Consider the following 14,973-nt stretch of genomic DNA (forward strand, 5'->3'; position numbering starts at 1 on the left):
AAGGTAAAAATCAGAGCCAGAGAGGAAAAAACTAGATGTGAGAACAATTTCAATGAGGTCCACAATGCAGGAAGTACTTGGGGTGTAGATAGAGCGCTGATTTAAAAAGAATTCTACTGCCTTGAGACCCCCTTCAAAGGGTACGTTGGTGTAAAGAGACTCAATGTCCATGGTCACCAAGAAGCAGTGTTCATCTGTTAATTGGATCATTTTAATGAACTCCATTGAGTCCTTTACATAGGATAGAAGAGAGGTAACAAGTGGTTGGAGAAAATAATCCACGAATGCTGCAATTTTCTCTGTTAGAGACCCAATGGCTGCCACAATGGGCCGTCCCGGGGGTACATCTGTGTAGATTTTGTGGATTTTGGGAAGAGTATATAAAACTGGAGTGACAGGAAAGTCTACTACCATGAAAGCATGTTCCTGTTTTGTAATTTCTCCACTTTCTAGGAGGGAATCCAACTTCCCTCTGATACGCTGTTTGAATTCCTGTGAGGATTACAATTTAATTTATTATAGAATGTGGTATTGTTCAATTGTCTCTGAATTTCCCCATCATATGCTGCCCGGTTCATGATGACAATAGCACCACCCTTATCTGCGCTCTGGATCACCACTGATTTGTTGTTTTTTTATAGAGTTCAGTTCCATCCTCTGATCCTTAGTCAAGTTGTTGGCCACCTTATATTCCCTCTTTTTACTCAACAGGAGGGAAACATCTTTCTCCACTAATCTGCAGTATGTGTCTATGGATGCATTTCTTTTTTGTGAGTCGGAATAAAGGTGCTTTTACCTCTAAAGGGAGTCCTTGGACCACCAGGAATCCTGGAGCTTAGTTCACTCTCCCATTCTGCCACCACAGGTAAGTCACCTGGGTCCCTTCAGTCACAGTAACAGCAGAGTTAAAAACGCTAAGGAGCAGATTCTGGTGTGCGGACTCAACGTTCTTTTACATGTTAATGATTTACGAGTGCGGGTTGGTATTTGTGTCAAAGCACTACAGCTCTGATATTCCACAAACCAGTGACACTCACACAGTCTCAGAAAACCTGCTCTTGAAGCTTCGAAGATGTTGAGCTACCTGTCCTTTTTATCAACACAGACATGGACGCTGCTCCTGCTGTTCCTGGGACTGTTGTTGTTGTAAGTTGAACTAAGATTAAGTCCACAGAACATTATTGATCATAGAAATGCAACCCTAAAAGCTATCCAAGATTATAAAGACTGGGAAAGAAGTGGTGATGTGTTTTTGTCATAGGTATGGATACTGGCCTTATGGAATCTTCAAGAAGTTGGGGGTCCCTGGTCCAAAGCCAGTGCTGTTTTTTGGAAATATGCTGAACTACGGAAAGGTTGGTCTGTGTTATGTATTGAGCCTAAATGTCACCTCTCAGTTAAGTTGCAGACCTACTGTTAAGTCAAAAGGAGATTTTACAGAATCAAAACTCAACTCAAAAGACAATGGCATTTTCTTTTTAATTTATAGTGTGTGTGAAAAAAAAAAAATATATAGGGCTCCGTAGGCATTGACCGGCTAAAATGCACATTTGTTCACCAGTGTTCTCTTACTTTAGGGACTCCACCATTTTGACATGGAATGTTTCAAGAAGTATGGGAAGATGTGGGGGTAAGAAACTCATTAATCATACACAACACACATCCAGCTGTCTTAAATAGTTTTGTAAGAATGTAAAAGTATTTTGAGTTATGACGTGTGAACGATATACTGTATGTTATGGTAATTAAAAGGTGTCAGTGGGTTTTTTTCACCTAACAACAATCTAGATCACAAAACTAATGTGCAAAATAAACGGCAGGCATTAATTTGAAGACTGAACCCACTTTAAATGATTGACCAGTGGAAGAGTTGTTGAGCACAGTTACACCTGCTCTTGTTGTTATCACATTGCCAGTCGCATGGCCTTAGGAAATGTAAAGTTCAAGGAAGTTAATCTTAAGTTCACTCTGACAACGTTACAAGTAGACTAGACTAGACTTCAGTAAAACCAACCATGGTTGTCATGACAATGTGGACCTGCCGTTACAGTCAGCTTTCATTTGAAATGTGCATTAGATTAGTACGGAGTGAGCCAACGCCTTTATGGGGCCCTCCCTAGGAAGATCATGATCCTGCGGAACTGCTGTTAGTTACAGTAATGAAATTGGCATTATTTTAGCTGGTCAGCATGGCAAGAAAAGAGAGCGAAATTGACAAATTAAAGGAAGGTTATGGTCAGGTCACCTATAATTATGATTTTGTTATGATTTTACATTTTTAACATGTAATAGCCCAAAGTAAATCATGATAGATGACAGATGCAGTATGTGATTGTAATCTACGCATTGCTGTGTACAGTAAAATACTTGCTTCATAGACTTTCTAAACTTTGTAAATCATTTTTTGTAAACTAGGGGTAGGAATAAAGTCAATAAGTAATAATAATAAAAACAAAAGTGTGATGGAATGGAATTGAACAATAAGTGTCATGTATTGTAGGTGTATATCATTTATAAAAATAAAGTTCGTTTTGTGCTGTCTCTAGAATTTTTGAGGGTCGACAGCCTATTCTTTGCATCATGGACACAGAGTTGATCAAAACTGTCCTGGTCAAGGAGTGCTATTCATATTTCACCAACAGACGGGTACAGCTGAAAACACATCTCATATGCAGAAAATATATGCACTTAATAAACTTAACAAATAAGTAAACAAAAGACATTTTCATTTTGATGCAAGTATTGAATAAAGTGGGTCTAAATCTGAGTGTGCTTTGTTACAGAATGTCGGCCTCAATGGAGAGCTGTATGACGCTGTAGGCATAGCCGAGAATGAACATTGGAGAAGGATCCGTAGTGTACTGTCTCCATCTTTCACCAGTGGCCGCCTGAAGGAGGTGTGTATCTCCTTCTTATCAGAGACACACACACACACAGAGTCTTTCTGGGAAAGTGCACTCTGGACAGCCCATAAATCATGGATAGATAGATTGATAAGGGAAATCTTATCATCTGAATACTTCTTACACCCTAATTACTGAGTTGTCATGCATTTATGTAACTGATATGTTGTTAAAGTACCAGAGTTGTGCAAAATTCAGAATTGAATTGAATTTCAATTGAGGTCAAAAACAGGATCTAGAATTGCAATTCGAATTTGAATTAAAGGAAGTAAAATTGAAATTCAATTAAATTCAAAGAATTTCATATAACTTATAATAAGTGTAGTTTTTAACAATGAAGCTTTACAGTATGTGCCAGATATGACTGCATTACGTATTCTATAAATATTAGTTTGAACTACTTGTATACCAATTAGCCTACATATCCAAAGTAACCTTCCTGACACTAAAAGTATGAGATTCTACATTATTTCTGTTGTGGGACTACGTGGAATTTCTTTGAATTGCCATGAATTTAATTCCAATTCAAATTCAACTTCCTGTGGGGCGGAGCCAGAGTTGGAATTTCACGGTGGCCATGACGGCCATGGCCAGCGTTGCCCTTTGCGCTGGCCGTGATGCCCCTTTGAAAATCAGAGGTTCACACAGGCCACTGTGGCCTTGGTGCCCCCTTCTTTCAATATTCTGCTTTGCATCCCACTAATAGCAATTTCTGTTTAGCCTATGGCCTGTCAAAATAATCTTAGCATTTACAGCGCATTTAGTCTGGCAGTGCAGAAAGTGACAGCGCACAGCAAGAAAGAAAGTGCGTCCAAATTCACCCATTCTTCTCTGTTGAACTACTCGCGAAGTAGCCTACTCATCACACATACATTACATGTATCACATCACACGGAATAGCTTTTTCTGAGTTTTTAAACAATGTTAGCCGCTAGTTGCTGTGGTATACAGTTCACGAGAAAAGTAGCTTTAATTAAATCATATTATTCTATACAGTTCTGCGCCCATCTCTCTTCCCATTCATCTCGGTGGAATACTTCACAAACTCTTCCTTAAACACACGATAAACCATATATCAGAATAAAAAAACAGCAGACCTTGCCAAACACAAAGGTGTAAAGCATTCCTTGTACAGTTAACCGTTCCAGAGTAATCTGGTTTTGAATTTGCAACAAATTTCTACATGCATGCATAAATTGTTCAATACATGATTTCATAACAGGCCAAATACAAAACAAATATTAAAATCAGAGGATATACAGCTGACTAAGAGTTTGTCAAAGTAGCCTTAATGATCCACAATGATCACATGCAGGCTATTTGAGTTTCTTAAAGCTGAGTTTTTTGGTTGCACTGAAATTTTCTCAAAATAGTTTTGAAATCATAGAGCACAGTAACTGAGAAGCATTTCATATGACCAGCATTACATATAGAATAATGTATTATCTTGTACAATGAACAGTGGTACATTCTTTCTGATGCCGAATAAATACAAACATGCATACATATACAGGATCAGACAACAACTTGATCTTCTCTGTTTTTGCTGCATCAGATGTTTGGGATCATGAAGACCCACTCACACACCCTGGTGAACAGCATGAAGAAGGATGCAGACCTGGGCAGACCATCTGACACTAAAGAGTGAGCGCTTCTGTGAACTATCAGGGTGGAAAACAGAGTCCCAGAATACAAAACAAAATCTTCCAGATTATTATCAGGCTAAGGTTCTGTTGGAAGCCCTCACATTATTTATGAAATACCATAAATAATATACCATTATGTACTCTGACCAGTCCATTTCATATCTAAGTATATGGCCTACTGGTTAGGGTGTCGGGCTTGTAACCGAAGGGTTGCCGGTTCAATCCCCGACCCAGTAGAAAAAATGTGGGCGGGGGAAGTGGTTGAGCACTGCTCTCCCATGCCCACATCCACGGCTGAAGTGCCCTTGAGCAAGGCACCTAACCCCTCACTGCTCCCCGAGCGTCGCTGTAGCAGGCAGTTCACTGCTCCGGGTTAGTGTGTGCTTCACTGTGTGTTGTGTGTGTTTCACTAATTCACCGATTGGGATAAATGCAGAGACCAAATTTCCCTCACGGGATCAAGAGAGTATATATACTTATACCACCACCACTGCATAATATTGTCTATCCATATACTATATACAGTAGCTCTAAGGGAGAAGGACTGGTGAGACAGAAAGAGACATGCAAAAAAGGATGGAATAATAAACACATAGAGAAAAACTAATCTGGAGGAAAGAGAAGAGTATGAGGGCAAAGCCTCTTCTGTTTCCAGGTACTTTGGCGCTTACAGCATGGACGTGGTGACCAGCACTGCTTTCAGTGTGGACATCGACTCCCTCAACAACCCCAAAGACCCCTTTGTCACCAACATCAAGAAAATGTTGAAGTTTGACGTGTTAAACCCACTCCTCCTGATTATTGGTAATGTATAGCCACACAAACACAGTATAGTGTCAGTAGCATGTAGCCTGGCTAGCGCCACCACTTCTCAATAAGACGTGGTCTGGAAACCAAACGTTCATTTTCTCGTATTTGAAAAAAATGCCCAGATCCGTTTATTGGGTGCCACGGATGTCTATCAAATGCGTCTGTGCATAGCTCATCATCGTCTTGCTTTCCCCCTTGTTCTGTGATTGGTCCCCTATCTCAGGCGAAAATTTGCTCCATGGTCTCCAGGCTGCCTTAGCAGCGTGAATCAAATCGCGCGCAAGGCAGCATGGGAACACCCAGGCTAAGTAGCATGTAGATCAGGGGTCTCAAACTCCCGGCCTGCGGGCCACTTCTGGCCCGGGTCCGGCTCAATTCCAGCATGTGACTTGATGTCAAAATAATAATGTAATTTTGGCCCTTGAGGGTATTTTTTAATTGCAACAAACAATGGCACTGATTAAAACAGATGATAGATCCAAGTACGGTGACATATCATTTGCACTTTCCACCTAGTTGGCAGACATCCAGAGCTTCGATTCAAGCCCAAATTCGCTGCACAAAGTTTTCATGAAGTAGCCTAGGCTACTTGTATTACACGCAAAAAACACAAAGAAGACAAGAATTTGTTTGTATGACTCGGAAGCGATGCAGGCCAAAGTTTTGTGCAGGCCACAAATTGAAGCAGAAATACACCAAATGTTGAAAGAAAAGTTCACGTGTGACAAAGTCTTGGGTCTGTTATTCACCTATTCTGAAGGAGAATATCTGCCTTTTGGAGATTATGATCGATCGTCTATTGACAGTGATAGTCACGGTGCGTCTGTGAATGGAGGTGCGTCTATGTGTGTATGCCACAGTGTCCACTAAGCACACCATGCTTATTTCGACCCTCTGCCTAACAAAGCTGAAGGTGCCAGTGGTAATTGTGATGATGGTGTCCATAATAGACGTGGTACAGACAGCAGGGGTAGTAAAAAATAGGGCTCTGAAGAGCTACAAAGTCACCCGCAATTGATACTGATTTGACCAGGCTACTTTATTGTATAGTAGCATAGGGTTTTTGGTTATAGTAATAGTTTACTATTGCTGGTTTACATTTGACTGTTTTCCTGTTAATTTGTTATGTGGGTGAAATGACAAAAAAAGGAAGTAAAACTGCTGAAATATGTTCAACATACAGTATTTACTGAAAGGTGCATAATTCGAGGTGGTTGCCATCCAGTGACGTCATAATATACAAATTAGATGGGTTAATTTACCTTCATAAACTTTTGTTCATATTCATACTCAAAGATTTTTACATTTACAGTAGGACTTTATCTCTGACCACTTTCAAGCCATGTTTTTTTGTTAGTGCTTCAGGACTTTTAAGGTGTAGCCTACCAACCAATTTGCTTCATGTAGACTTCATTTTACCTCGTCTCTGTCTCTCTGCTTCAAACTACCTTCAGGTTTCTTCCCTTTCATGACACCCATCTTAGAGAAAATGAATTTTTCTTTGTTCCCTGTGTCTGTGACGGACTACTTCTTTGCTGCACTGCAGACCATTAAGTCTCAGAGGGAAGCCAACTCTCACCAGGTCAGTAAAGAATGGAACCTGGAACTCTGGAAGGTAAAAAATGGAACCTGGAAGGTAAAGTTCATCCATGGACCTGCATATCTTCTCATGTTTGCAGAATCGAGTGGACTTCTTACAACTGATGATGGACTCCCAGGCTCCTCAGAAAGAAAATGGAGCCGGAGATGGTGCTCACAAAGGTATATGTCAGCACACAGAACCAAATAAATACTCATATTCTTTGGAATTGTTTGGCTGTTGAAATGTCAATGTTTCTTCTCCAGTATCACTAATCCTACCTTAAAGGGTCCAGGAATGCCTATAGAGTGAAGGGAAAGTGACAACTATCCAAGTTGTAAATATAAACTCAAAACATAGCTTACAGGAAAACGGGCAATTTTTCACATAGATAATGTTTCTAGAAGTCACGAATACTGTTGGTACCATAGTACGGAGCCCCTAAGGGGACATGAGCAGAAAAAATCTAAAGTTTAGTTTCATGTGCTCACGTGAAACTTTCATGTGCGCACGTGAAACTTTCATGTGAGCACATGAAAGTTTCGTGTGCGCACGCAAAACCTTTTCACATGAAACTTTCAAATATATCACATAACTGCTATCATAGTATCACTTAACGTATACCCCTGAGTCAAGGCTTTGTGAAGCCTCGATATGTCTACATAGCCTAGATATGTCTTATGTGCTTCGTAGTATACCCCACAGGTTGGCCCAGGTTGTTTTAGTTGCCGTTTTTGGAGCCAGAGATTACGTTTTTTTACAGTGTATTCAGGACACAGGCAGCTAGCGGATGGTGAGGTGATGTGACAAAAAAATGTTTTAGCCTAAAAAAATTGTGTGACATCGCTTCGAGCACCTTTTATGTTGCATAGTTCTCCTTTAAGTTAAACCAAACATGTTCCAGCTTCAGATCCAGCTTGCATTTGCTATCCATACGTTTACATACCTAGACACATGCGTCTTTTTTATTTTGTATTATTGTTTGCTTTTTTATTATTGTTTTATTGTAGTAGCTACTTCTCATTTACTTCTGTCAAAAACACGCAAGATCTGTGTTGTAGGGACTTAATTTCAAGATGGCGTCGACTGGCAAACGACTCAAGGTATTGTCTGTATACAGTCCTTTTTAATATACTATCTACATTTACAAAGTTGTCAATGCCTCGTTTTATTTGTTAGGACCTTCATTATACTACCAAAGCGTCAGGCTACTTTGAGCCTCTTAAATGGTTTATAATTAGCAATCTTTTTCCCATGAGAAATGCCTATCGCCACCAGTGTTAGCATTTTGGAAGCATCGGCTAAAAACAGGCTAGTTTAGAATGCATCGGATTAGCGTTTTATTGCTACCCAACAAACGTTCAAACTCGTTATCATGCTAAGCATGTCCAAAATCCATTTTACACCGGATTTCCCCTTTAACTTCCCCCTTTTTTTACAGCATCCTGCCTGTCAATTCATGATTGTTGTCACTGTCAAATAAATAAAGTAAATAAATAAAAAGGCTGTCAGTCTTTTACTATCTTATTAAATAAAACTCTTCTCACTACAATCTGCTGTATGTCTTTCATCTAGGACTGAGTGATCACGAGATTCTGTCTCAAGCGTTGGTCTTTATCTTTGCCGGCTACGAGACTAGCAGTTCTACTATGAATTTCCTGTTCTACAATTTGGCCACAAACCCAGATACCCTGAAGAAGCTCCACGATGAGATTGATGAAGTCTTCCCAGACAAGGTCACCTTTCTGTTTATTATAGATATTATATTTCTCGATCAACAAAAAGAGATATTTTGACGTTTTTCATAGTAGTGGAATCATTGTCAATGTGAATGGTATCACACAGGCCAGTAATAATGGTTAGCTACTGATTTGAGGCAGTGAAGGCCATTTCAAAATATTTCAGTGGTGAAATAATTTTGAATCAAGTGAAAACATAGTAGGCCTAATGGGAGTTCAGTAATTGTGTGTGTGTGTGTGTGTGTCTGTGTGTGTGTTTACCCATTGTTATTGTTTGTTTGTGTGTTCTTTGTGTATTGTGTGTGTTCTTTGTGTATTGTGTGTGTGTGTGTGTGTGTGTGTGTGTGTGAATGTGTGTTTGTGTGTGTGCAATATGAATGCGTTTTTGGTCGGGTAGTGAGAACCGCTCCCATCTCTGTCCAGGCTGAAGTCCAGTATGAAGCCCTGATGCAGATGGAGTATCTGGACAGTGTGATAAACGAGACGCTGCGTTTGTACCCACCTGTTCCTCGAATTGATAGAGCCTGCAAGAAGACCGTGGACGTCGGTGGTGTCATCATCCCTAAGGATGCCGTTGTCATGGTGCCCACCTACACTCTTCACAGAGACCCGGAAATCTGGACCGACCCTGAGACCTTCAAACCAGAGAGGTACATGAGAGATGATAGACACAGAGAAAGAGAGATCAATTATTGAATTGAGTTGTACTGAGGATCTTTTCACAAAAGGAAAATGTTTTTCCAATATTTGTTTTCCCTTCACGTGTATTTTGCCACTGTCTCATGTCTCTCCCTCATGCAGGTTCAGTAAGGAGAACAAGGAGAGCATTGACCAGTACACCTACATGCCGTTCGGACTCGGCCCCAGGAACTGCATCGGGATGCGCTTCGCTCTCATCAGCATGAAGTTGGCCATCGTGGAGCTGCTGCAGAGATTCACCATCAGCACCTGTGCCGAGACCGAGGTGAGAGAGGAACACAAGTGATAAACACCCATCTTCTTATCCAGGTATAGACAGCCGGTGATTCCCTTGTCGCCCAAAAGTTGAGTTAACATTAGTCACGCGACATCTTACTTTGCCAGCGGTTATTCTACCTAAAGTTACTTAATTTCAGTCCATCACTGGTCTTTGCACTCTCATAAGACAGAGAAGAATACCATCAGTGTTCCTGATGCTCCTCTGAGTGTGTCACAAAGCCTTTTACTAATTTACAAGGGTAGAGGGATGAATGTAACTAGTCCGTTAATGGTGAACTGCAAAGTTCGGAGTATAAGTTGCATCAGTCAAAAAATGCATCATGAAGAGGAAAAAAAGATATAAGTCGCAAAGTTATTTAACAAAATCCAAGACCAAGAACAGACAGAGACTATGTATCTGGACTAGGGGTGTCGATTTCGATTTTATATTGAAATTGATCGAAATTACATCTCAATCACGAACTTCGACTCAAAAGTAGAATCAACGATGCAGCCACACCCCAATGTCACGTTCAGCATGTATGCCAAGACGCACAAACGCACACGCACGTGCTAAACTGCTGTGTCAACACTCCTCTAATTTTAAGCTGCAGCCAGTTATAATATACACATCAACCTACCGAAAAAGGCCCTCTTGCTACTCTGAATTCACCGGTGAAGTATTTTGTCATTCATTCACATCAATTAACACTAACTTAGCCTACTCAACTTAGCAAGTGAAAAGATGATCTAGTTACAGTCCAAAATTACTTTAAAGGAATTATCCGGAGTAAAATGCACTTTAGATCAATTTACGGATGATTGGGAGTACATACGTTGAGTTGACATCAAATTCATGTCATTCGGATGTGTTTTGAGAAAGTTCGATTTTACCGTTTTTAGTCAAAACTCGTTAGCCTGGAAGTGACCCGGGCATGTATAAAAATAGCGTTTTGTAGCGGCGAACTGACATGCCCGGGTCACTTCCAGGCTAACGAGTTTTGACTAAAAACGGTAAAATCGAACTTTCTCAAAGATGATTAACCATAAACATGTAATCAGCGGTGCCTAGTTATTCATGTCAACTGAGCTTGCTTCGGTTGGTTTTACAACAAAAAGCCTGTTGCTAGAGAAGCTAGATGTTAAGATGTCGCTATACCGTCTGTTGTACAAAACATTAATAGAAAAACAGTAACAATTAAGCAATTAAGACATTTGTGGAGAAGAAGGATGTTTTGGCTGTTCTCCCTACAGCAGGGGTTCTCAAATATAAATCTGAAAGAGCCACTTATCAAATGCCCAGTCACTCCAAGGTCCGGAAAAAAATGAGTAAAGTATTCTAACGTTAGCTTTGAGATACTGCTTGATTGCATAACTTATTAGTTTAGTTTCCTCAATGTAGCCTAATATGCGCCGGTGTTCCAGTTTAGATGGTGAGCAGGTTAACTTGTGATATTTACATAAAATCTGTGAATATTCAACAAGACCCTGCCTACTTGTTAACAGCGCTTTGCTCTGCCTCCGCCTCTCGAGATTCACATTTTCACAAGCCCACAGTGAAACAGAATATGAAGTAAGGTCTTGCCGAAAACACGCGGAAATCACCAGTTCATGTAGCTTATAATGCATGTCCGCTTAAGCATTATCCACACAAAATGCTCTGCAAACTGGAAAGTGTCAAAGTAAAAGAACGAAGGTTTTGTTGGGTTTCGAACATGAGTCTCGCGGAGGCAAAATGTTCATTGCAATCAGCACAATCAAAACTAACCCTAACCCTACACCACAGAGAGCAGTCACTTCAATGCCATCATCAACTATCATTAATCTATAGTGCATAGTCTACTAGCTAGCTACCTAGCTACTGATATCCTGATGTCCATGTGAACTGGTGACATGACACCGAATGCAAACCTTGAATAATGCAGATTAATTTTGCCTCACATACCAAAACAGTTACAAAAAACTGCATGCATGACCCCACTTCAGACGTTGTTCTTTTTTGTGGGCAGATCATACATCGTGATTATAATGCGCAAAAATAATGATCATGTGTGGGCCTCGAACTGCTCACTAAAATAGCAAGCTAGCAGTAGTAGGCCAGCCCGCTAACCAGTTGCACCATTGGTCATTTTGTATCTCTACAATAGCATGGTATTCCTATTAAATGAATGTGTAGGCCTATGTTGTCTTGTGACAGCTTATTTGTAAATCGATCAAGATATTCATTATAGCAAACACATCTAGGCTACGTGAATGTTTTTGCAACAGTGAACGAGCAGTAGGGTAAACTATTTTCTAATTTAGGCTATATGGGAATCTGAAACAGCAACATCTGTCATCAAACTCTCTCATAGCTAGGCCTACATAAAAGTTTTGTAATCCATAAATATGCTACCATGATGACCATTTTGTGTCGTCAAATTAGAACCAACAAATTAAATAATAGAAGTCTAACTCGGAGAAAATAAATTTCATATGTTCACTTCAAATCACTAGACAGCTCACTGCATAACTTCACCGAGACTAAGATAACACTAAGTTATGATAACTTTTGCACATGACTGACGTGTTTCATATTATTAACCCCCAAAACGGAATAAAGTGTTAGTGGGGACATGCCAGTTTGTTGTACAGTTAGGTATGTGAGGCAAACATGAACCTACTTTGTTGTTTTGAGGCTTGCATATGCCCATGTTAAATTGTGATAGCACCAGTTAACATGGGCGTATATTTCTCACATATGTTAACCTGTGTTAACTTTGACTAAAAGTTCAATATATACATAGAAATCCGGCATCAATTTCAGCGGCTCGTAGTGTAGTGGTATAGACGATATAGGAGCTAATCCGATCAACTTTCTTGTCCATCGATTCCATTGTGGTGGAAGTGTGCTCGCCCTAGATCGGGCGGACCAATCAAATCAGGCTTTACGATGATGGACAGGTGAGCAACAGCGCCTGGTCTATCACGTCATCTGAGCACGCTTTGATTAGGCTTATTGCGACATGTTCCCTCGTTCTTTGAAATCTCTGTTTGACTACCTGTTCGAGGGATTTGCGACAGCCTTTCCCAGCTGTTTAACATGTTTGTAGCATATCACTGTTCAACATAATTATTTTTAATAAGCAGTATCAGACTCATATTCTGACTAGAATTGAGTATGACTACGTCAGGCTAGTAAACCTGCACTATCGGAGACAGAGCAGATTAAGAAGTAGGCAGGGTCTTGTTGAATATTCACTGATTTTATGCAAATATCACCAGTTAACCTGCTCACCATCTAAACTGGAACACCGGGATTAGTGTGTTCTTCACCTCACTGTGTGTTCACTGTGTGCTGAGTGTTTTTCACTAATTCACAGATTGGGATAAATGCAGAGACCAAATTTCCCTCACGGGATCAAGAGTATACCTTGTAATATAGTTGACATATGTAAGTCGCTCTGGCAAAAAATGCATCAGCCAAATGTAATGTAATGTAATATGTTGTGATAAGACCTTAGCAGAGTTAACTTCAATGCAGCAGTTTTGAGCAAATTTGCGCAGCATGGTCACGATGCTAAGCGGATTTAATAGCAATTTAGCCAGATGTCCTCTATGAAATGCTTCTATGTGGCAACAACAATCCTTCCACAATCGTGAATATTTTGTTAAATGCACATGCAGAGGAGGGGCAGCGGTCTACGACAGAGAGCGGGGCGGGGCAAGGAAAGGCTGCGTGCGTAAACAGCGCAGCTCAATGCAAGGATTTGATCTTATATTTAATTTAAATTAAATTAAACATAGAATATTAATGTGTGGCGGCGGTTTTGATTTTGTGGCGCCCCGCCACAGATTAGTCAATGTATGGGAAACACTGCTCATATTCACGGCGGGTCCTAAGCTATTCTGGGCCGGTAAGAAACATCATGCACCGGGCACCCCTCATCAGTGAGTTTGGTTCAGGGGCTGCCACCATTGTTCCCCCTGAGCAAGAATCTTAACCCAGCTGCTTTAGGGGGACTGTCTCTGTAGCTGTTCATTGCAAAGCCCCAATCAGACATAGAAGAGACTAGCAACGAGAGACCATGGAATGCTAATGTAATTCAGCTAAATGAATTGGAGCCAAAGTAACAGCAACAGAAAACGTCACACAACAACGTTAAAACAATTTCAACTTGTGAGTCTGTAAAATCGCTGGCATTGTGTAGGCATGTAGCTTAAGTCATTTAGCATCATTGAAATAACAAATATATTATTTCTCCTTTATCTTCCCCTTTATTTCTCTACTATCTTCCCCTTTAGATTCCAGTGGAGTTGGAGTGTCAGTTTACAATGGCTCCCAAGAGACCCATCAAACTGCAGCTGTCTCCTCGGTCAGCTGGAGCACAACTGCCTCCCCGAGGCTGAGCGTCCACATGCACTGGACCAGGGGTGCCAATCATGCAGCATATGATCCACACATACAGAAAACATTGATGCAATTTGTTTTTGTTGTTTACTGCACTTTTTGTAGTAACTTTGATAAGCAACACTTACTCATGACATTATTTTTGAAAGCATCTGCACATCAATTACATTTTTCAACAGCAGCTAAAACTTTTGCATGCCACCATATATGGGTTTATTGCATGCTAAAGCGCATTATGAGATTGAGGTTCTAAGCTGAGAGCCCAAGCTTACCTGCAGTGTACCTGAGCGACGAGTAAAAACAAACAGGTATGATAAGGGATCAGATTCCAAAATTCAGTTGCTTCCAGTAGCAGCAAATGGAATCCATGCATTTCCACAGAATTATTTTTGGAATCTGATCTCTTATCATACCTGTTCGTTCATACTCGTCGCTCGACTTATCGTAAATTCAAGATGGCGTCGAATGGTAAAGTTCCTTAAGGTACTGTCTGTATAAATCGTCTTGTAAATAAACTACCAGTGCTTTTTCAAAGTTCTCAATGTCTCGTTTTAAATGTCAAGGCCCTCGGAAGTCTACCAATGAAGTATGGAGCTACTTCGAGCCTTAAATGGTGTAAAACAGTGATTTATTTGCATGGCTAGGCCGATGCCCGAGGCACCGCAACGAAAAACTGTTGGCATTGGCTAACTAGCGCCAGATTTCTGAGTGCAGGGGACAAGCCGAGGTAAGCTATGAGACATATGTTCACATTCAGTATCATGTTTCAACACACTTTAGGTCAAAATCACACCGGAATTCTCCTTTAATGTGTGCAATTTTAACAAACAGTATACAAACTATACAACACTGAAGTGCAAAACAACATTTTCAAAATGTGCAAAGGTGATCACAGTCACTGCTTATGGCAGAGCTGACAGCATCGCTACAGGCATCCTCCTTGGTTTTA

General features: G+C 40.4%; 1 protein-coding gene across 4 annotated transcripts; it reads left to right on the forward strand.

The window, feature by feature from the left end:
• The first annotated feature begins 1,066 nt into the window (after positions 1-1,066).
• Positions 1,067-14,195, forward strand: LOC143102635 (cytochrome P450 3A30-like). Of its 4 annotated transcripts, none has more exons than XM_076266408.1 (13): positions 1,067-1,146; positions 1,262-1,355; positions 1,578-1,630; positions 2,547-2,708; positions 2,753-2,897; positions 4,459-4,547; positions 5,205-5,353; positions 6,814-6,941; positions 7,039-7,120; positions 8,514-8,674; positions 9,101-9,327; positions 9,479-9,641; positions 13,919-14,195. In XM_076266408.1, the coding sequence occupies exons 1-13, from the start codon at positions 1,073-1,075 to the stop codon at positions 14,021-14,023; spliced, it is 1,632 nt and encodes a 543-aa protein (XP_076122523.1). In that variant the 5' UTR covers positions 1,067-1,072; the 3' UTR covers positions 14,024-14,195. The 4 variants fall into 4 exon arrangements, with proteins under 4 accessions (XP_076122523.1, XP_076122604.1, XP_076122689.1 ...); XM_076266489.1 differs by having other exon boundaries at positions 2,547-2,651; XM_076266574.1 differs by having other exon boundaries at positions 2,547-2,646; positions 2,784-2,897; positions 6,814-6,974.
• Positions 14,196-14,973: the final 778 nt, after the last annotated feature.

The sequence above is a fragment of the Alosa pseudoharengus genome, unplaced genomic scaffold (assembly GCF_046254945.1).
Source record: "Alosa pseudoharengus isolate Yale_2024_CS ecotype anadromous, Long Island Sound unplaced genomic scaffold, YU_APseudo_1.1 YU_APseudo_1.1_scf_1, whole genome shotgun sequence".
Classification (NCBI taxonomy): domain Eukaryota; kingdom Metazoa; phylum Chordata; class Actinopteri; order Clupeiformes; family Clupeidae; genus Alosa; species Alosa pseudoharengus.

Excerpts from the sequence above, each read along its gene's own strand:
- LOC143102635 (XM_076266408.1), top strand. The coding sequence starts at position 1,073 with ATGTTGAGCTACCTGTCCTTTTTATCAACACAGACATGGACGCTGCTC. Across the intron at positions 5,354-6,813 it reads CCCACTCCTCCTGATTATTG|GTTTCTTCCCTTTCATGACA; the intron begins GTAATGTATAGC and ends AACTACCTTCAG. Across the intron at positions 6,942-7,038 it reads GGGAAGCCAACTCTCACCAG|AATCGAGTGGACTTCTTACA; the intron begins GTCAGTAAAGAA and ends TCATGTTTGCAG.